Source organism: Vulpes vulpes, chromosome 6 (assembly GCF_048418805.1).
Source record: "Vulpes vulpes isolate BD-2025 chromosome 6, VulVul3, whole genome shotgun sequence".
NCBI classification, from domain to species: domain Eukaryota; kingdom Metazoa; phylum Chordata; class Mammalia; order Carnivora; family Canidae; genus Vulpes; species Vulpes vulpes.
Window position 1 is genome coordinate 129,254,992 of NC_132785.1, and position 21,460 is coordinate 129,276,451.

Here is a 21,460-nt window from a genome sequence, read left to right on the forward strand (position 1 = left end):
CACAAGGACTATGGTTAATACTGTATTGTATACTCGAAAGTTGCTGTGAGAGTAGATCTTAGGGGATCCCTGGGTGGCTCAGCAGTTTAGCCCCTGCCTTCAGCCCAGGACTGGAGGCTGGAGTCCCAGGATTGAGTCCCACATTAGGCTCCCTGCATGGAGCCTGCTTCTCCCTCTGCCTGTGTCTCTGCCTCCCTCTGTGTGTCTCTCATAAATAAATAAATCTTAAAAAAAAAAGAGAGAGAGATAGAGATAGTAGATCTTAAATGTTCTTACCACCACCATAACAACAAAATGATAATTATGTAAGGGAAAGATTTGTTAACCAACATCATTGTGGTAAAGATTCACAAAATATATGTTTCAAATCATTACATTATGTACACTTTAAATGTACATGTCATTAAAGCTGGGGGGGCGCAGATTTTTCTGAGAGAAAAGAATCTAATCTAGAATTCTTTACCCAACAAACTGTCAATCACATGTGAAAATAGAATCAAATACTCTGGGGCATGCAGAGTCTCACAGTTAACCATGTCCTTACCCTTCCTTAGGAGAAATTGGTGGAATATACTTCACTACCACAAGAGAGAATACCAAGAAAGAGAAAAGCATGGGGTTCAGAACAAGAAGTCCAATAGAGTGGGCCTTGAGAACAGAACAAAAGCCTCCAAAGTATGAATATCTAGAAGGAAAAAAATTACTTAACTCTTTGAAAGGACTTGAAAGGAGATTTATAGTTCTGTCAGAGTTTAAGGATGAATTAGTAAAGTGAGGAATATGTAGAAAACTTAAGTGAACAGAATTACTGAGGCAGCATTAGCTCCAAGGAAACCAAAAATCAATAAATAAGATAGAAATGCATTCCTAGTGTGGCTGTAAATAATATTTATACATGGGAATGCAAATACATTGGTGCAGCCACTCTGGAAAACAGTATGGAATTTCCTCAATAAGTTAAAAATAGGGCTACCCTATGACCCAAAAATTGTACAATTAAGTATTTACCCAGAGGATACAAACAGTGATCCCAAGGGGCACCTGCACCCCAATGTTTATAGCAGCAATGTCCATAATAGCCAAACTATGGAAAGAGCCAGATGTCTCTGGACAGATAAATGGATAAAGAAGATGTGATATATATACACAATGAAATACTCAGCCATCCAAAAAATGAAATCTTGGCTTTTGCGGGACAATGGGGTGGCTCAGCGGTTAAGCATATGCCTTCAGCTCAGGGCGTGATCCTGGAGTCCCAGGATCTAGTCCCACGTTGGGCTCCCTGCATGGAGCCTGCTTCTCCTCTGCCTATGTCTCTGTCTCTCTCTGTCTCTATCTCTCTCTCTCTCTCTCTCTGTCTCGAATGAATAAATAAAATCTTAAAAAAAAAATCTTGCCATTTGCAAAGGCATGGATGGAACTAGAGGGTATTATGCTAAGTGAAATAAGTCAGAGAAAGACAATTTTATGATTTCACTCATGGAATTTAAACAACACAGAAGATCATAGGGAAAAGGAGGGAAAAATAAAACAAGATGAAACCAGAGAGGGAAACAAACCATAAGAGACTCTAATAACTAGGAAACAGAACTGAGGGTGCTAGAAGGGAGTTGAGTGGGGGAGTAACTGGGTAATGGGCATTAAGCGGGGCATATGATATGATGAACAGTGTGTTTATATACAGCTGATCAATCACTGAACTCTACTTCTGAAGCTAATAATGCATTATATGTTAATTAATTGAATTTAAATAAAATAATATTTATATAAAAATAATATTTATACAGTATAAACTGAATAATTTAGCCAAATGTAATGAGAACTGATTAGGATGAATGAAGGAAGGACCTGAGGTGGGAGAGCCAAGTCTTCACTGTTTATATTAAGAAATCAGTAGGTAATGGAGTGGGAGAAGGGGTTAAACAAATCAATGAACAGCAGCTCAGACATGCTATTTAGAAGTAAGGCAGCAAATACCAGAGTTGAAGGTACTTGCCAGAGTAGGTAGCTACAAGAAAACATCTAAAATGGAAAATCAAGGAAGCATTATATTTTGACATTTTAGAAATAAGTAGGTGGAGATGCCTGGCTTAGTTGTTAGAGCATAAGGCTTTTGATCTTGAAGGGGTGAGTTTAAGCCCCACTTTGCATGTAGAGATTGTGTAAATAAAAAAACTTTAAAAAAACCTTTAGAGGAGGGATCCCTGGGTGGTTCAGCGGTTTAGCGCCTGCCTGCCTTTGGCCCAGGGTGCGATACTGGAGTCTCGGGATCGAGTCCCACGTCGGGCTCCCTGCATGGAGCCTGACTCTCCCTCTGTCTCTCTCTCTCTCTCTCTCTCTCTCATAAATAAATAAATAAATAAATAAATAAATAAATAAATAAATAAAATCTTAAAAAAAACTTTTAGAAATAAGGTCAACAATAAATGAAATAACTTTAAAAGTTAAAAGGATTGGGACGCCTGGGTAGCTCAGCAGTTGAACATCTGCCTTGGCTCAGGGCGTGATCCCGGGGTCCCGGGGATCAAGTCCCATATCAGGCTCCCTGTGAAGAGCCTGCTTCTCCCTCTGCCTGTGTCTCTGCCGCTCTCTCTGTGTCTCTCATGGATAAATAAATAAAATCTTAAAAAAAATTAAAAGTTGAAAGGATTACCTATGGGAACTTCACAAAGAAAAGGGACAAACAGAAGAGGGCAGGGGTGAGTTTGGATAAGTAACCAGCATCTCCTGCCTTGGCAGACACAAGTCTTACTTCCTTCTCTATTGTAAAAGATCATGCAAATCAGTGAACAGGAATATATAACCTAATAGAAAATAATCAAAAGATATACCTAAATAATAGGGTCGATGGCCAATATTCAAGTAAAAATGTTCAACATCCTAAAGATACCATTTTTTTCACCAATCAGATCTGCAAAAGACTAATAATGAATAGTGTTGGTGAGAGTATAGAGAAACAGGAAATCTCATGTTGTTGCCAATAGTGCAGGAAGATTTTTTTTTTTTCAGTATGTTTTAAATAATATAGCACTAACAGTGTTAAAGGCATGTTTGCCCTTTGGGGGCACCTGGCTGTTTCCGTCAATTAAAGCATGCAACTCTTTATGTTGGGGTTGTGAGTTCGACCCCCACAGTGGGTGTAGAAAATACTTAAAAAAATAAAACTCTTAAAAAGTAAAAACAAAAAGGCATGTATACACTTTGGCCCTCATTCAGTTTCTTTTTTTTTTTTTTTAATTTTTTATTTATTTATGATAGTCACACAGAGAGAGAGAGAGAGGCAGAGACACAGGCAGAGGGAGAAGCAGGCTCCATGCACCGGAAGCCCGATGTGGGATTCGATCCCGGGTCTCCAGGATCGCGCCCTGGGCCAAAGGCAGGCGCTAAACCGCTGCACCACCCAGGGATCCCCCTCATTCAGTTTCTAAGAATCTACCTTGTCAGTACATCTGTGTACTGACATGAGTACAAGGGTGTATATACAGTAGTTCCCCGCCCCCCCACTTACCCAAGGGGGTTATGTTCCAAGACTCTGTAGATACCTGAAACTATGGATAGTACTGACTCTTATATATACCACATTTTTCCTGTATATACACACCTATGATAAAGTTTAATTTATAAGTTAGGCACAGTAAGAGAGTAACAGTAATAACTAATAATAAAATATGGGGCTCCTGTATGGCTCAGTCAGTTAAGCATCTGACTCGGATTCAGCTCATGAGAGTGAGCCCCAAGTCAGGCTCCCCACTCAGCAGGAGTCTGCTGGACATTCTCTCCCTCTGCCCCTTTCTCCACTCAAGCATGCAATCGCTTTCTCTCTCTCTCAAATAAATAGGTGTCTTTTTTTTTTTTTTTTTTTTAAGATTTTATTTATCCATTCATGAGACACAGAGAGAGAGAGAGGCAGAGACATAGGCAGAGGGAGAAGCAGGCTTCACGCAGGAAGCCCAATGTGGAACTCTGTCCCCAGGACCCCAGGATCACGCCCTGGGCCAAAGGCATGCGCTAAACCGCTGAGCCACCCAGGCATCCCTAAATAGATCTATCTTTAAAAAATAACTAATAGAGCAGCTCTGGTGGCTCAGTGGTTAAGCACCACCTTCAGCCCAGGATCTGATCCTGGAGTCCCAGGATCGAGTTCCATGTTGGGCTCCCTGTGTGGAGCCTGCTTCTCTCTCTACCTGTGTCTCTGCGCCACCCCCCCGTGTCTCTCATGAATAAATAAATCTTTTAAATAAATAATAATAAAATAGAACAATAGGCACCTGGGTGGCTCAGTCGGTTAAGCATCTGACTCTTGGTTTCAGTTCAGGTCATGATCTCAGGGATGTGGGATTGAGTCCCACTTGGGGCTCCACACTGGGTGTAGATTCTGCTTGAGATTTTTCTCTCCCTTACCCTCTACCCCTTTTGGCTATATATATATATATAGCCCCCCAAAAATAGAATAATTAGAACAATATACTGTAGTAAAGTTATGTGAATACAATCTCTGAAAACATCTTATTGTACTGTACTTATCCTTCTTTTGTGATGATGTGAGATGATAAAATGCCTTCATGGTGAGGTGAAGTGAGGTGAGTGAGTAGGCTCTGTGATGTAGCTTTAGGCTACTACTGACCATCCGTCAGGAAGATCACCTGCTTCTGGTTCAAGATTGACCACAGGGAACTGAAACTGCAGAGAAGGTATGGGGGCAGGGGACTACTGTACAAGGATGTCACTGTGATGTTAGAATAACAAAACTTTGTCAGTAACCTGTGTGACATCAGTAAAATTCTAGTTAAATATATTGTGGTTTTTTTAGGATTTATTTATTTATGAGAGAGAGAGAGAGAGAGAGAGGGGCAGAGACACAAGAGGAGGGAGAGGCAGGCTCCATGCGGGAGCCTGACGTGTGGGACTCTATCCTGGGACTCCTGGATCGCACCCTGGGCCAAAGGCAGGCACTAAACTGCTGAGCCACCCAGGGATCCCCTAGTTAAATATATTGTAATATACCCATACCTGTCATATCCCCTCATCTATAGACCTCTCTTCCTGCGTGGGAGAGGTCACTGCTTTTGGCTAGTGTTACAAATGGTCTTTGATAATGCTGTTAATAATTATCGTATTTTCCTGTCATTTGTTAACTTTCCTATTTTGTTCTTTTTTTTTTTTTTTGTTCTTTATTTTAAGATACTTTTTTTTTTTTAATTTTTATTTTAAGATACTTAATGTTGGGGTGGTTCTAAGCGTTACTCAGATCTCTTTACCTGCTTTAAATTTTATCTTACAGCATTGGCTCTCATGTTTACTTGACTTCAAAGATACTCCCTGGTAGACTTCCTTGCCTTTCACTGGCAGCCTCCACCCACATATTGAGAAGGGATAGGAAATGCTCTCCTTGTTAAGAGTGATTAAAATACAGCATTTCCAGCTACCTTATCTTTTTTGAAGAATCCCCTTTTAGCCAATAAAAACCCTTTCCTTTGTTCATTCTCAACCCTTCTTAAAAATCAGATTAATTGAGGGAAGGGAGGTAGATAATACAGTGACATGACTTTTAAAGTTCAAAGGACAGAAAAAGTATTGAACGAAAGGTTCATTCAGCCCTTGATTTACAGCCACTCTGGTCCTGCCGCTGGGACAATTAGTGGCATCAGTTTCTGTTTATCCTTCCAGAGATATTCTATGTATAGAAAAGGAAAGACAAAAAAAAAAAAAAAAAAAAAGAAAGAAAGAAAGAAAGAAAAGGAAAGACATTTATTTTTCCTTTTTCACACCAGTGTGTTTTCTTCACAATTCCTTCTCCGTTAACTCTGTGGGCTTTTGCCAGCCTCTCTCCCTCAGTTTTATTTGAGAGAATCTTTGATTTGTTCTTTTGTTCAGCAGAGCTGCAGTGAGCAGTGTGGTGTGAGACAAAGGAACAGGGGTTTCTGCACAGTGTAGAGGAAAAGCAAGTCCATCATCCTTCTGTTCTTCCTCCTTGAAGTCCCCTCGAGATGCTCCAGGATCTGGGGTGCTGTTGATGGATAGACTTGGGGCCCCACATGTAGATGCTGTCACAGGCATCAGACTCCAGGGTCTGGATTTCATCCTGTCTCTCTGGCTGCCTCCTTTATTAGTCTCCATTGTGAACCCCAGTTCTTTCCTCTCTGAAATATTTGCTTTTTGGCATTCCTGTCTTTTCATCCTGCACAATTAGGCAGTGTTATTTCCTTCCAAGGATGCCATCTCTATGCTGGTACTTGTACAGAATGTATCTCTAGCCCAGATTTTTTTCCTGAGCTCTGAGCCCAGATACCATGCACTTTGACTAGCCTCAAGGGCCCTCATACCGCATGTCCAAAAGCAGTTCAGTCTGCCCTGCTGTGCCTTGGTGCAGCCAGTTGTGTCTTCTCTGTCTCAGAGTGGCACCCAGACCTGCCCAGCAGTGTCAGCACCCACTCGGCCTCCCCCTCCTTACCCCCTGAATATTTCCTGTGTCTCCTTCTCTTTATCCAAGATTACTAATAATTACCCAGAAATCTTAGATTTACAGCATGGCTATTTTCTGTTCAAGAAGAGGGTGATCATTATGTTTGCTTCATTATCTCTAACACATAAGTTGTCATTCAAGTCTGTCACTCTGCTGCTACAAATTTTATTTATTTATTTATGAGAGACACAGAGAGAATGCCGAGACATAGACAGAGGGAGAAGCAGGCTTCTGGCAGGGAGCCCTATGTGGGACTAGATTCCGGGACTCCAGGATCATACTCTGAGCCAAAGGCAGACGCCTAACCGCTGAGCCACCCCAGGCGTGTCCCCCGCCCCCGCCCCCCCACCCCCGCTTTTTATGATTTTATTTATTCATGAGAGACAGAGTGGCAGAGACATAGGTAGAGGGAGGAGAAGCAGTCTCCTGTGTGAGGAGCCTAACACAGGACTCCATCCCAGGACCCTGGGATTATGACCTGAGCCAAAGGCAGACACTCAACCACTGAGCCACCCTTCCTTCTGTCTTGTACCTGTATATCTGGAGAGGGGAGTCTGAATACTGTCACCATCGTGATTCAGATCACAGTTTTATGTGACACTCCCCCCCCCCCCCCCCCCCCCCCCCGCCAATGCTCTTTTTTATGTGCTCACTTTACTTTTTCATTGCTTGGTAAATTGTCTTTTTCCAAAGATAATTCCTGGACAACCCAAGTCCTGGTTGTTGGGACATATCCTTACTCTGTGGTACTATACGTTTGGGTCCTTACTATTCTGATCAGTGGGATCCCGAAGCTATGCCTTCTAGAGAGTTTGTTCAGTTCCTGGGTACCAGTTCCTAGAGGACATGAAAACATTAGGAGGTTGCAGAGTGGTCATTGAGGAGAGAATTATTTCACTTCATATATTTCTGTGTTACTTCATTTTGTTTTTTACAACTAGCATCTGCATAACATGAATGTAGAGAAGTTGAATTAAGATAAAGTAGGTGGATTTCTCGTTAAGTCTCCTTTAGTAATAACAAACCTTTAAAAAACATATTGTATAGTCCTAATAGGGACTTCTCTAAAATTTAATACTTTGAATAACTTACTTTTATCCAAATTTAACTATCTTCAATTATCAGGTTCATGGTTGATTTGAATATATGAAATCTCTGGTGTTTTGTTGTGGGGGTTTTGTTTTGGGACTGGGGTTGGCACCTTTCTGAAATCTCTGGCATTGTTATCACTTATATGCAAACTGTCAACTTTTAAAAACTCTGCCAATGGCAGAGGTCTCCAGTGGCACAGCGGTTTAGCGCTGCCTGCAGCCCAGGGCGTGATCCTGGAGACCCGGGATCGAGTCCCACGTCGGGCTCCCTGCATGGTGCCTGCTTCTCCCTCTGCCTATCTCTCTAGCTGTGTCTCTATGAATAAATAAAATCTTAAAAATAAAATAAAATAAAATAAAATAAAATAAAATAAATAAAATAAAATAAAATAAAATAAATAAAATAAAATAAATAAAATAAAATAAATAAAATAAAATAAAATAAAATAAAATAAATAAAATAAAATAAAATAAAATAAAATCTGTGCCAGTGCCCATCTTTTGCCCTGGGGATTTTCTGTACCAGCATCTATCAGTGATTTTGCTTGTAAATTTCTAAGGCAGCTGCATAGCATCATGAGATGAATGTGAACCTTGGAGTCAGAAAACTCATAGTCCTGGCTCCAGTACCTCCTAGCTGGGAGTCTTTGGACATGTTTATCAACTTGCTTGGTCCTCCTTCCTCTGCATTGGAGGTGGTCACAATCACCAGAGTTGTGAACATTAAATTAGATCATAGATGGAAGCATCTAGCTCTGTGCTTCAGATGCAGTGGACACCTCATAGCCACTGCCTTCTTGCTTCCTCATCACCTCCTTGATTAATCTGCTATAGATTTATTAACTCATTTCTGCCTGAAATACAGTTCTGATAGAAGTACACATGTAGTTCTTTGGTACTATCCTACTAGGGAATCTGTGGCTTTTCTTTCTGCTCCGGGTTTAGGCTTGTACTACCTATCCTTCTGTCTGGTTCCATTTCACTTTCCTCTGTCTTTTCACAACACGTGCCTTGGTGTGACCTCTGCCATAACTCATGGGTTGTCTGTAGTATATTAGTTATCAACTGCTCTCTAACAGATTACTCCAAAACTGAGCAACTGAAACAAAGCCATCTGCTATCTCAGAGTTCCTGTGAGCCATGTGTTTGGGGGTGACTTAACTAGGTAGTTTTGGCATAGGTGCTTTCAAGTCATTTTGGGCAAGAACCACAGCTGCAGGCATCTGAAGATTTGATTGGGGCTGGTGGGTCTGCTTCCAGAAGAGCCTTCTCACTTGGCCCTGTCGAGGAGGTACAGTTCCTCGCCAGTTGTTTGCGTGAGGCCTCAGTACCTTGCCATCTTGGGGTCTGTCCATTGAGATGTTTAATGTCCTCACAACACAAAAGCGAATGATCTGTGAAAGCATGGAGGGAACTGCAGTGCCTTTCATGACCTAGTCAATCTTTGAAAGTCCCCCACTGGGGATCCCTGGGTGGCTCAGCAGTTTAGGGCCTGCCTTCAGCCCGGGGCGTGATCCTGGAGTCCCGGGATCGAGTCCCACATCAGGCTCCCTGCGTGGAGCCTGCTTCTCCCTCTGCCCGTGTCTCTGCCTCTCTCTCTAATGAATAAATAAATAAAATGTTAAAAAAAAAAAAAAGTCCCCCACCATTTCCTCTGCCTTACTCTAATGTTAGAAGCGGGTCACTAAGTGCACCCCGCACTCAGAGTGACATTAAGTTTTACCTTTTGCAGGAAGGACTGTCAAATAATTTGTGGATATATTTTAAAAACTGCCATACCTGGGGTGCTTGCTGGAAGTAAGATTTTCCATCCCATTTCAGATCTAGCAAGAGGTAGGGTAGGGCACAGGGACCTGGAGTTTGCATAAACACCCTTATGATTCTGATGCAGTTGACCTGAAATCCACTTTCAGAAATGCACTGTTTGGCCAGACGGATCACTTGGTCATCCTTAAATAGCCTTAGTTGGCCATACTATCTTGCTCACATATACAAATCACACATAGTTCATTTTCTACTGTGTACAGCTTTCTGAGATCCTGCATGAGTCTGGTTACCTTCATGCTGCCTGCTACACCAGACTGAAGTCAGCTCTGCCTCCCTCAAATTCCTATAATACTGCATCTTTACCTACTTGTGTGGCTCTGATTACTTTATTTCGATGCTGTGCTGCTAGTAGGGTTTTAAAAATGATTGCCTTCATTTGACCTAGTCTCCTTCCAGCAGAACGATGATAGTTCTGCACCAAGCATTCTGCTACTCAGAATTTAAAAGCAGTCTAGTCATTAGAATGCTAAGGAAGCTAGCTCAAACCAGGCTTCTTGGGCAGGCCGGGTAGCTCAGCGGTTTGGCAAGGCGTGATCCTGGAGACCTGGGATCGAGTCCTGCGTCGAGCTCCCTGCATGGAGCCTGCTTCTCCCTCTGCTTGTGTCTCTGCCTCTCTCTCTTTCTGTCTCTCATGAATAAATAAATAAAATCTTAAAAAAAAAAACAAAAACAAAACCAGGCTTCTTGGTAGTTAGTACTTTAATGCAGGGATTTATCAAACAAATGAGTTCCTGTTGTGTGGCTTGGTTTCAAGTATATAGTAGTGAAAGGAGACCGGTGTGCCTCCCCACCCCCAAGTGGATGACAAGGCAACAATAAACAGGTACACAAAAATGTATCATTATACTTGAAAGACATTCTAGAAAAGCAAACAGACCACTATGAGCTAAAACAAAGGAGATCTTCTAAAATAAGGTTTTCAGAGAATCTGCCTGAGACTTCAAGGACAGAAAGGAAAAAAGACTCTAAAGAAGGAAAAAGCTTTAAATATTCTGATATCTGAGAGGAATCAAGGTGGCTGGAGCTCAAGTTGTAGGGGGAAGTAGAGGCCACCATGGCTGAGATCTGAGTTTTATATTAAATGCAGGGTCCTAGGCAGCCCGGGTGGCTCAGCGGTTTAGCGCCACCTTCAGCCCAGGGCGTGATCCTGGAGACCCGGGATCGAGTCCCACGTCGGGCTCCCTACATGGAGCCTGCTTCTCCCTCTGCCTGTGTCTCTGCACCCCCCCCCCCCCCCATTAAAAAATAAATAAAACCTTTAAAAAATAATAATAAAAAAAATAAAAATAAAGCAGGGTCCTAACTTGTTGGTTGTATCCAACTTGGAGCTTTAGCAATTGGGGAAATAACTGGGAGATTCAGATTATAAGCTACAAATTCAACTGTAATGGATTGGAACACAAAGCTTCTGTGTTGGTTTGACAGAAGGAAACTAAAAAAGAACCCAAGCCAGAATGGTTGTCGGAGTGGCTGTCTTCTCATCTCAGGACATAAAACGTGAGAATGACCACAATAGCAACAGGAGATACTTGTGTTGGAGATAGTCCTCCAGCCTTTAGAGATGATTCAGGAAAAGAATTTTACTCCTCTCACTCCATGTTTTTTCAATTAGCAATAATCACGCCTCAGATAAACCTCATTGGCTACGATACTGCCACTGCGCAAAGCTTCACTCCATGTTTTTAAGCTCTGAGCTCAATTAGAGGTTGGATACATCCATATCCATCTCCATGCTGTTAGTTGTTAGGTGCTTATTAAATTCTAGATTAGATGTGGACAGGACAAATGCAGTAAGACCCTGTGATTTCTCCCCAGATTCCTTTCCACATAGCTGTTCTCCTCTTCCCAAGTTCTTCCCAGCCCATGCCTCCTATAGGTTATAGATACTGGGTGTTGGGAGACCTAGTTCTGGCCCATCTCCCCACAGAAAGAGAGCAGGACCTTGGGAGATCTTTCCCTCTCCTTTCCTGGTTTGCACTTGTTTGCAAGAGGATTGGATAATATGGCCTCTTAAATTGTTATTTTCTGAGATCTTCTGTTAGTAGCAGTTTAATATTTCTTATTCTCTGTGATGACTGGGCAACTCTACTGGATGGTTTTTCTTATGGCATCCCCTGGGTTCACTTGTGTGGCAGCATTCAGCTGACAAACTGATGAGACTGTGTGTACTTAGATGAAACAATGGGGTCTTTCCCTACATATAGTCTTTCATACTTGAATATGAAAGGGGCTAGACTGGCCTCTTCATATCATGGCAACATCATTCTAAGATAGCAAACGTCAATACGCCAGCATTTATCCACCCTCCTCTTGCTTTCCAGTTTGATAATGTCCCATTGGCTAGAGCAAGTCACAAAGCCCATACAAAAATGTGAACATGCAAGGCAGGACTCATTAGGACCATTAATTTAACAGTCTGCCAAGACTTCCATGTTAAATTACCTGTCTTCTCCATAAGAATTTCCCAAAGTGGTTTTGTTCAAAATATTCTCGTAGAATTTCTTGGAATTATCAGTCCTAATACTCTCATGAGGTAGTTCATTAGGACTATACATGTTTGGATGGGCAATATCTACCCCGGTAGATATTAAATCAGGCCGAGTTTAATCACAAACCATTCCTGCCTAAATCTGATCTTATATGTTCATGATAGCAAAATATAATTGAGATTGTGGTATCATCCTCCTCTGTGACTTATGCTTTTCCTGGAGGTAAAACTGAAGCATTTATAGCTACCCTAGACTTTCATGCTAATGTTAGATGTGGACTGGTGATTTAAATTTGTATTGCAACAGTGGAATAGAATGTTTAATAACCTGTGTTGGGGGATTATGTGTTTGTTCTTTAGCTCTTCAGAGAAGTAAGAATAATGAAGATTTTAAATCATCCAAACATAGGTATTTTCTGCTTTCTTAAATACTTTTGGGTCTCGATGCATTCCATTTGGGGTCTAAACATATATTCCAGGAGTGATAAGAAATATCTTTCCTCTTCCCAGCCCAGGTATACTTTTCATAAAATATGTATTTATACAAATTGTTGATCATTTTTATTAACTTTTTGAAATTGGTAAAGACAAGTTAAAAGCTTAGGTATTAAACTCCTGAATTTAAAGCTTTAATGCAGTAGAAACTCTAATCAGATCATAACTTTCCAATTTTTAATGCATATTAAAACATAATTTTATTTAATTCATATATGGAAAAGGGAATTATAATCAGTCAGTTAAGATTTTCAAAGGTTTTGCTATGGCAGTGTTAAGAAATTACTTGCATATTGAATCGTATTTTAAAAGATACAGGATACCTGCTATCTAATGGAATTTTTTTAGGAATTATTTTTTACAGTATAAATTTGTTTCATGTGCCCTCTGTGTGCATACCTCAGTGCTAGGTTTGATGAGGTGGGTTTAAAGGAAGGGTGTAAGGGCACCTAGCTGGCTCAGTCAGTGGAGCGTGCAACTGTTGATCTTGGAGTCAGGAGTTCAGAACCCCATGTTGGACCTTGGGCCTACCTAAAAATAAGTAAAGTACAGATGAGGAAGGGTCATGATCCTGTTCTCATCATAATTATAGGAATAATGTGAAAGTATGCAAATTACTTAGTAATATACATCTTAATATAGTATATATATATACTATATACTATAGTATAGTATACTATATAGTATATACTATAGTATATAGTAATATACATACTTAGTATATACATCTCAATGAAAACATTTGATTACACATATAACATAGAACTTTTTGAATAATATAACTTTTTTTACACAGTGATAGTTCCTACAAGCTAAAAATATTACTTCTAGAGTGAAATAGCTGTTAAGACAGCCACTTTAACCAGTTTAATATCAAAATCAGTTCTAGGAAGTAGGAGGGAAAAAGTTTGATGTTACAGATATCCTATCAATTCTTAAGGCATAAGAATAAACGATAAAATGTAGTCACAGGAGGGGAAAGATTATACCCTATTTCATCAAATCTAAGCCACATCATTTAAAAGGCATTACTAGTTTTACATACTGCTAAGGAAAAAAGTCTACGTACTAGTTGAAATGTGAAAAAATATATAATTTTAGAATCAATGAAATAGGATATGTTTGGAGAAAAATAACAAGGAATATATTGAGAAGAAAACCGTTCTTCACTTTTCCTGTCAGCCCTTTACGATTGGCTAGCTAATTCTCGGCTTCATATTCCAGCTTTTCACCAAATAACCAATCACTGCAGCTTAGAACTAGCTAACTTAAACATACTTATTTTCTTTAGTTATTTAAGTTGTGTGCTGATTACAGTTCTCTCTACTTACTCCTAAATGATATATGTTTGATACGATATATACGATATATACGAATTTATAAAAATTTAAATTTGTATTAGATTCAGATAGTTTTTCCAGAAGAGCCCATATTTACACTGGAATGTTAGGTTTTATTTGTATGTTGATGGTTTACCAGCATATATGTCTTAAATTTCTTTAAATTATTTCCTGACCAAAATAAATAAATAAATAAATAATAAATTATTTCCTGACAACCTGAACATATCATTTTAGAAATTATATGATAACTTTACTCATCAGTTCAGCAAACACATATACTATGTTAGGCACTTTATTAGTCTGATACTCTATATTAAAGTGTCAGAAAATGGCCTGCACCCCATCCCCCCTTTTTTGGTAAATTTAACTTTAAAGTATGTATTACCAAAATAAAGTAGATATGGAAAATAGTGATTCAGTAGCTTTAGAAATGTACTTCAGTTTCATTTTAAAATGTGTATATTTCTGATTGATTTGATATGGTTTTGTGAATTAAAAGTATTTTTAATTTGCTACATAGCAAAGTCACACCGACCCATTGCAAATCTTTAAAAAGTTCTTTTCAATTAATTATAGCATAATCCCTTCTACTACTTTTCCATCTCTTGCTTCAGAATAGTAACAAAAGAACCTTGTTCTCTCAGAACAAGTGAATCAAGCTTCCCAAGCAATAGAAGTCTCAAGTGAAATTGTTCTATATTTCCTTAAAGCCATACACTTGGTGAAGTAAAATAGATCTGAGCAGTCCCTGCAGAATTCATGCTTTTATAACATGTGTTGTAGTAATATATGATAAAATTCTCCCAAAAAAAATTCTGTTAAGAGAGCCAGTTATGAAAATCTTCAACAGAGAATCGGTTAACTTTTAGTACTTAGAGTTTATATGTACAGTGTATATGTATACAGACATTGTTTCTTTTTCTCCCAAATCCTTTCCCCTCCCCCAGTGAAGTTGTTTGAAGTCATTGAAACTGACAAAACACTCTACCTAATCATGGAGTATGCAAGTGGAGGTAAGAAACTTACATGGTTCCTCTTTCTTTCTTCCCTTTTAGAAAACACAACCATGCTCCCTGCATGGATAATTGTTAAGGGTTCATTTAACATCTAGAATCATAATACAGTAGTATTAGAATCAGAAAAGCTGTCTTGGCTCTTCTGGGGGTTACTATTAAGTACTTCAATATTAGCGTTATTAATAATATCCAAAACTGGGATTTCTTTTATTATGGTCAGATGTACATAACATAAAATTTAGCGTTTTGACCATTTTAAGTTTACAGTTCTGTGGCATTAAGTACATCCATGTTGTTGTATAGCCATGACCACCATCCATCCCCAGCACTTTTTCATTTTCCCAGACTGAAACTCTGTCCCCGTTAAACACTAACTTGGCTCTCCTCCTCCCCAGCCCCTGGCACGCACCATTCTACTTCCTGTCTTTGTCAAGCTGACTACTGTGGGTACCTCAAATGAGTGGAATCACTCAGCATAATGTCCTCAAGGTTCATTGTGTTACAGCATGTGTCAGTTTTTCTTCCTCTTTAAGGCTGAATCATATACCATCATGTATATATAAACGCACAACATTTTAAGAACTTGGATTTTTAAATATATTAGTGCATTAGCCTGTTTGAAATCAACGTGTACTGCCTATTGGATGGTTTTCTTTATCACATTTTAACGTCATTGGTGTTCATCTTTCCTAAGGCCAGAAATGGTAGTTGCAGTACATAAGTTTAGATTTTTCCTTAAAGATTAAGGACTCATCATTTTTTTGGTCTATAGGGTTGTATACATGTAATCATTTTTCTGAAATGTATGTATATAACTTCTGTTTTACAGAGATACTCATTTTGGGGTTGAGGTTGGGATCACATGTAAGCTCCTTGTCTGCAGAGAGCAGAAACATTCTAATTGGTCTCTGCATGTTCCCTACCTCTACACCTCTAGATAGAGCCTGGCACTTAGCAGATACTCAACAAATAAGAATTGTAGTGCACTTACGAAATCACAAACTACTCGGGACATAAAGGGTAGCTTTGATTGTTTTGATTATAGTAGAGTTTTATTGTTAGGACTTGGATCAGACAGAAAATTCAATCACAGCCTCATTGTAATGAATTAGCCAAAATAAAAGATTTTAAACCTACTGTGGACAGGAATGAGTTACAATAGGAAAGCCTCTGACACCATCTTTTCATACTCCTAAGTCATTATTAGTTGTGTGATAATAGAGTTTAAATATGTAATTTGAGAATTTAGTTGGGATTTTTCACAATTGAGAAGGAGTGAGAGGGATCCCTGGGTGGCGCAGCGGTTCGGCGCCTGCCTTTGGCCCAGGGCGTGATCCTGGAGACCCGGGATCGAATCCCACATCGAGCTCCCGGTGCATGGAGCCTGCTTCTCCCTCTGCCTGTGTCTCTGCCTCTCTCTCTCTCTCTCTCTCTGTGACTATCATAAATAAATAATAAAAAAAAAAAAAAATTAAAAAAAAAAAAAAAGAGAAGGAGTGAGAAGAGCTGAAACAATTGCAGTGTCAAAAATCTATATGGAGTTTTAACACTTTCTCCTTGTGTTACAGGCATGTTTATAACCTTTTCATTTGTGTAGCTTCTGCAGTGCTACTGTAAAATTCTATGATTCTACCAAAATGAAAAATACCAGGCTTAGAGAGGAGTAGGTTAGTCAATTTAATGAAACTTTGGTAGCTACATAAATTTAGCTTTTACCCTTGAGGAAACGGAGACTGGGAAGTCATTGTGGTCATGCTGCCAGGCTAGGCTGGAGCCCTAGCCTTCTGATAGTAGATAGCCTCTTCTGATTGGTCGGTTGGTCATGGCTTTCCTTTTCCACCTATTTTAGGTGTCAGGGTCATAGAGATTGCTCTTACATAGGAGCAAGACTAACATCTGAGAAGCATCCACTTTTAGTAGAAAGAGGGTGGGCTTTCGAAAACACAGACATGGGATCAATCCAGCCAGTGCCTCTCATTGACAACGTGGCCTGATGAGTTACCATGTCTCTGAGCTTCTTAGCGGATGTGCTAACACAGCCCTCTTTTGAGGGTTCAGTGCATTGTTCAGCATTGTAACAGAACTCATCAGTGGTGGTGGTGCTTTTTTGGCTTGGGCTATTTTAATCAGCTCAACAAAGCACTATCAATCTCCAGGACATCTGTTTTTTTGTGGTTACATTTGCCATTTGGAAGGAATCTTAGAAACCATCTAAGGCAAACTGCCTAATTTTTACAGATGAAACTGAAGCCTTGGAAGGTTATTCTGTGGCAGAAGTTCCATTGCTAGTTTAGTGTCAGGACCTGAACTAGGTCAAAGGGCTTTCTGATCTGATTACCTGTCCGGTGTCCTCTCAACCACATGGACCCTGACTTGGGTGGGAGAGCCACTATTTGCTGTCTTTTTCCTGATAAATAGCCTTTTGAGGTTTTCAGTTGAGCTACTTAATCTAAGTGCTAATACGTTTTTAATAAGGAAAATAAAGCGATCTGGGTTGAATTCCTGATTTATAGCTTTATTGTGAGTGTGACTTTATGGTTCCAAAATCTCTTAAGAGGTTTATATTGCTTATAAATTTATAAAAATATTTTAAAATTATATTGACAGACTTGGACTTTTCTCCATGCTACTCTGCAACAACTAGTGGGTTTAATTCATTATGTTTTTTAAGTCCAAACTGTTTTTCATATGATATGCACACATCTCTTGCTATATTCATTTTTTAACCACTTGTTTTGGCATTGTATACTATTCTACAAATAGAAGGGTCATTCGCTTAGAAAATGCTGACATTTTACTGAGCTGACATTTCATAATTCATCATAGCTAAACGAATTGTGTAGTGTAAATTAACAATATGTAATGCATATTGAAAGTCAGCCCTCAACACAAGGGTTTGTAAAAAAAAATGGAAGAGAAAAAAGATTTTAAAAAGAAAAAAACAATATGTAATGCATTTTTAAAGATCATTATGCAATCAAGTGATAACTTGAGAATATTTATGCCTGTCCATTATTTAAATATGTTTCACTTAGGGTAGAAGCTTAAAAATTAGAGATATTAATTCAGAGTAGCTTTTTCCTCAAAAGTATTTGTTATATTCTGAAACTAAGCATTTTTTAAGCATCAGAATCTTCTAGTTGAATGTTATCACTAAGCTGATGGAAATAGTCTTTATTTTTATGAAGTAGATATGATTCTTTCCAAACACATTTTATGTCTAATTTGGTCAATTAGTACTCTTTTCTGTTGATTTCAGAAGTATTGTTTCTTTATTCCCACTTGATAATACTAATGTATTTCCTGAAGGGTCACCTCTTCCCTGAGTAATTAATACTGTGTAAACTGTCTGATGGGTGTTCACCAACATGTGCTGTTGGATTGATCTTCCCATCGAGTCCCAAACCCCCCACTTCTCACCACCATTGCCACTTCCCATTGGAGGCTCAGCGTCCCTTATTCTTGCCCTGATTACTGCACTATTCCCACTTATCTTTCTGTGCCTTCCCCAACCCTGACCTCCTCCCCCTCTGGCAGCCAAAGTGACCTTTTCAAGAGGTCAGTCACTTCACAGCCTCCTTTGCTTCTCCTCGCTCAGAGCAAAACCTGTGGGACTCTTCATGACCTCACCCCTCCTGCCCATCTCCTGTGCCCGTCCATTAATTCCCTTCTCCTTGTTCACACTTCTTCAGCCAGATAGCCTTCTTGCTCTCAGCTATTTCCTCTGCCTAGACTCTTTCTCTCAGATAATGACATTGTCCACTCCCTCACAGTAGTCAGCAAAGCACTTGCACATGCAGACACACTTCCTATTTCTTCCTCTGCCTCTGTTCCACAGTCCTTGTCAGCTGACATACTATTTGCTTATTTGTTGATTCCCTGTCTCTCCCTACCAGAAAGTAAACTTTCTGTGAGGAAAGGGACTTCACTGTGTTTTCTGTTATATTTCCCCAGTGCCTAGAACAATGCATAGCAGTTAGTAGGCACACAATAAATACTTGTTGAATGAATTAACTTATTCAGGACCTGCTTATTTCCTAATCCTACAATGAAAGTGTAATCCTCTTTTAACACAAACCACTTTCCCTTTTTAACTTTCAGTTTTTATGAAGGCACATTAAAAACATAACCCCTAAAATAAGATGGTATAAACATAGGGAATTTTAATTTTAAGGCTTTTCTCGCTTAAAGATTTTATCAAAGAACTTTTGCCTATAGTTAAACTTAAGGCTAGCTTAGTTCGAAATCCATGTTTCTGTTTATCTTCGTGCCTGTATTTAAAAATAAAAATCAGAGCATTCCTAAAAGTGAAACATCATCAATTTATGGGAAAAGTAATGTGTAGAAGTAGCACTTCTGCTGACTTTTATTTCTCTCAATTATAGGTGAAGTGTTTGACTATTTGGTCGCACATGGAAGAATGAAGGAAAAAGAAGCAAGAGCTAAATTTAGACAGGTATGAATTAATGCACCTTTAGTTTATTAACTTAATAAAGTTATCTTGCTTATTTATTCCTGAAGCATACAGTGTTTGCCTATATAAATGGGTTATAAGGCCCATTGGATGGAGCAAGGGTTAGCAATTCAGTTCAACAAAAATTTATTAAGTATATTTCATGTCTAAGGAACTGTGCTAGAGATGACCGTGGGTTCAGTTTCTAGCTTTATCAAGATTTTCACCTCACTCTTAACCTTGGTTTTTGACAATTTGGCCTCAAAAATCTAGAGTGTTTTGGGATGCCTGGGTGGCTCAGCGGTTGAGTGTCTGCCTTTGACTCAGGATGTGATCCCAGGGTCCAGGATCGAGTCCCACATCGGGCTCCTGCAGAGAGCCTACTTCTCCCTCCGCCTATGTCTCTGCCTCTCTCTCTGTCTCTCATGAATAAATAAAATCTTTAAAAAAGAGAGAGAGAAAGAAAAATCTAGAGTGTTTCAAAACACCTAAGATTGTATCAATTAAAACTGTTTCCCGATTTTTAGCAAGAAGAGTGTTACAATCCCAAAATTCATTATTAGCTTTGTCTTACATAAGCCAGATGCAGGCTTAAATTTAACTTAAATACCAGACACCTGGGTGGCTTAGTGGTTGGGCGACTGACTGCCTTTGGCTCAGGGTGTGATACCGTGATCCCAGATTGGGTCTCACATCAGGCTTCTTGCCGAAGGCCTGCTTCTCCCTCTGCCTGTGTCTCTGCGCCTCTCTCTCTCTCTCTTTCATGAATAAATAAGTAAAATCTTTTAAAAAAGAAACTTGGGGCAGCCTGGGTGGCTCAGCAGTTTTAGCTCCTGCCTTCAGCTTAGGGCCTGATCTTGGAGACCCAGGATCGAGTCCCACATAGGGCTCCCTGCATGGAGCCTGCTTCTCCCTCTGTCTGTGTCTCTGCCTCTCTCTCTCTCTCTCTCTCTCTCTCATGAATAAATAAATAAAGTCTTAAAATAAATAAATAAATAATAAACTTAAATATTAATAGTACTTTGAATTAAAACCTATTAAAGAACAAAGCTTGAGACTAATCTTTGGCCAGCATTTAACTTCTCATATCCTAAATTTTTCTACCTACAAAAATTGGAAGCTATACTTGATGATAAATTTTGAAGTACTTTCCAGTTCAGGTATCAGTTTATTCTCTGTCTTTGGAGGGAAGCTTAAATTTCTCTTTATGACAAAACAAAGTCTGTCTGGCCCTTTCCATAACTATACTCTTTAATTTTTATAAATTGACCACTTAAAAGCCAAGAGGGTTTTTTTTCCCCCCTCATAAAACATAAATTCCTTCCCACTAAGATACTGTCTGATTTGCAAACATTTATGTGGATATGGTCTGTTGATTGTGAGGAATAGGTTAGTGCCACCAGCAACAGCAGGTTTGAGCCTGACTCTCTCCAGTGAAGCAGCTAGCGCTTCACTGTCACTGCTCCTCACTTCTGTTTCCACCCATCTCCCTGGTAGGGTCCGACTTGTAGGAGGGACTCGGACATTTACTAACCTACATCTTGAGGCAATCACTTATTTCTTATTTTAAATTTCCTGCAGAAATTCTAAAGTCTTTATTGAGGAACCTGTTAGTTGGTCAAGGAAAGCCTAGTTTATGTGCTTTAAAACTAACAACTTGATTTACACTGCTTACAGTTTAATCTTGCCATAGTATTTCCTTAAGACCCCTCATTTGAACTTGGAAGGATGAAGCAGGATATTGGTGTTTCTACTTTGCTGTATCTAATTGCCATGCTTTCCAAAACTTTATAAGCTATTCTTTGACTAAATAAGTTTTCGTCTTTGGGGCAAAGAGGAAGGTGTACCATATACAAGGTATACTCTGCATGATAATGTCTGTGAAAAATAGACCCTTCTTTCTACATTCATCAGTAGATAATGCCTCCTTCCTACCTCCTTCACCATTCTCATCCTAGTGACCGCTTGTGTGGTTAAGCCTTTGAATGAGCTCTGTTCTTTTCAAAGAGAATAGATTCCTGGTTCCATCTCCTTTCTTGCTGTGTTGGTAACGTTGCTGCCTCTGCTTTTTCCTGTTTGGAGGTAAATTAGGTTTGCTTTCATATTTCAATCTGGAAAACATCCAGATTCTCAGCCTTTCTTAAGAAATAACTGATTGTAGGGCAGCCCGGGTGGCTCAGCAGTTTAGTGCCACCTTCGGCCCAGGGCCTGATCCTGGAGACACGGGATTGAGTCCCACGTCGGGGTCTCTGCATGGAGCCTGATTCTCCCTCTGCCTGTCTCT

The 21,460-nt window shown here is 39.5% G+C and overlaps 1 protein-coding gene and 1 pseudogene across 9 annotated transcripts in view; one reads left to right on the top strand and one right to left on the bottom strand.

Moving 5' to 3' along the window:
- The window catches only part of MARK3 (microtubule affinity regulating kinase 3), a 122,878-nt gene that overhangs the window by 65,934 nt on the left and 35,484 nt on the right, over positions 1-21,460 (top strand). For all 9 annotated transcript variants that reach the window (XM_026012640.2, XM_026012641.2, XM_026012644.2 and 6 more), the window contains exons 4-6: positions 12,230-12,278; positions 14,655-14,720; positions 19,109-19,179. In XM_026012640.2, coding sequence (XP_025868425.1) covers positions 12,230-12,278; positions 14,655-14,720; positions 19,109-19,179 — 186 coding nt within the window. The remainder of the gene's footprint in view (positions 1-12,229; positions 12,279-14,654; positions 14,721-19,108; positions 19,180-21,460) is intronic.
- LOC112930397 (U4 spliceosomal RNA) lies at positions 10,978-11,050 on the bottom strand (annotated as a pseudogene).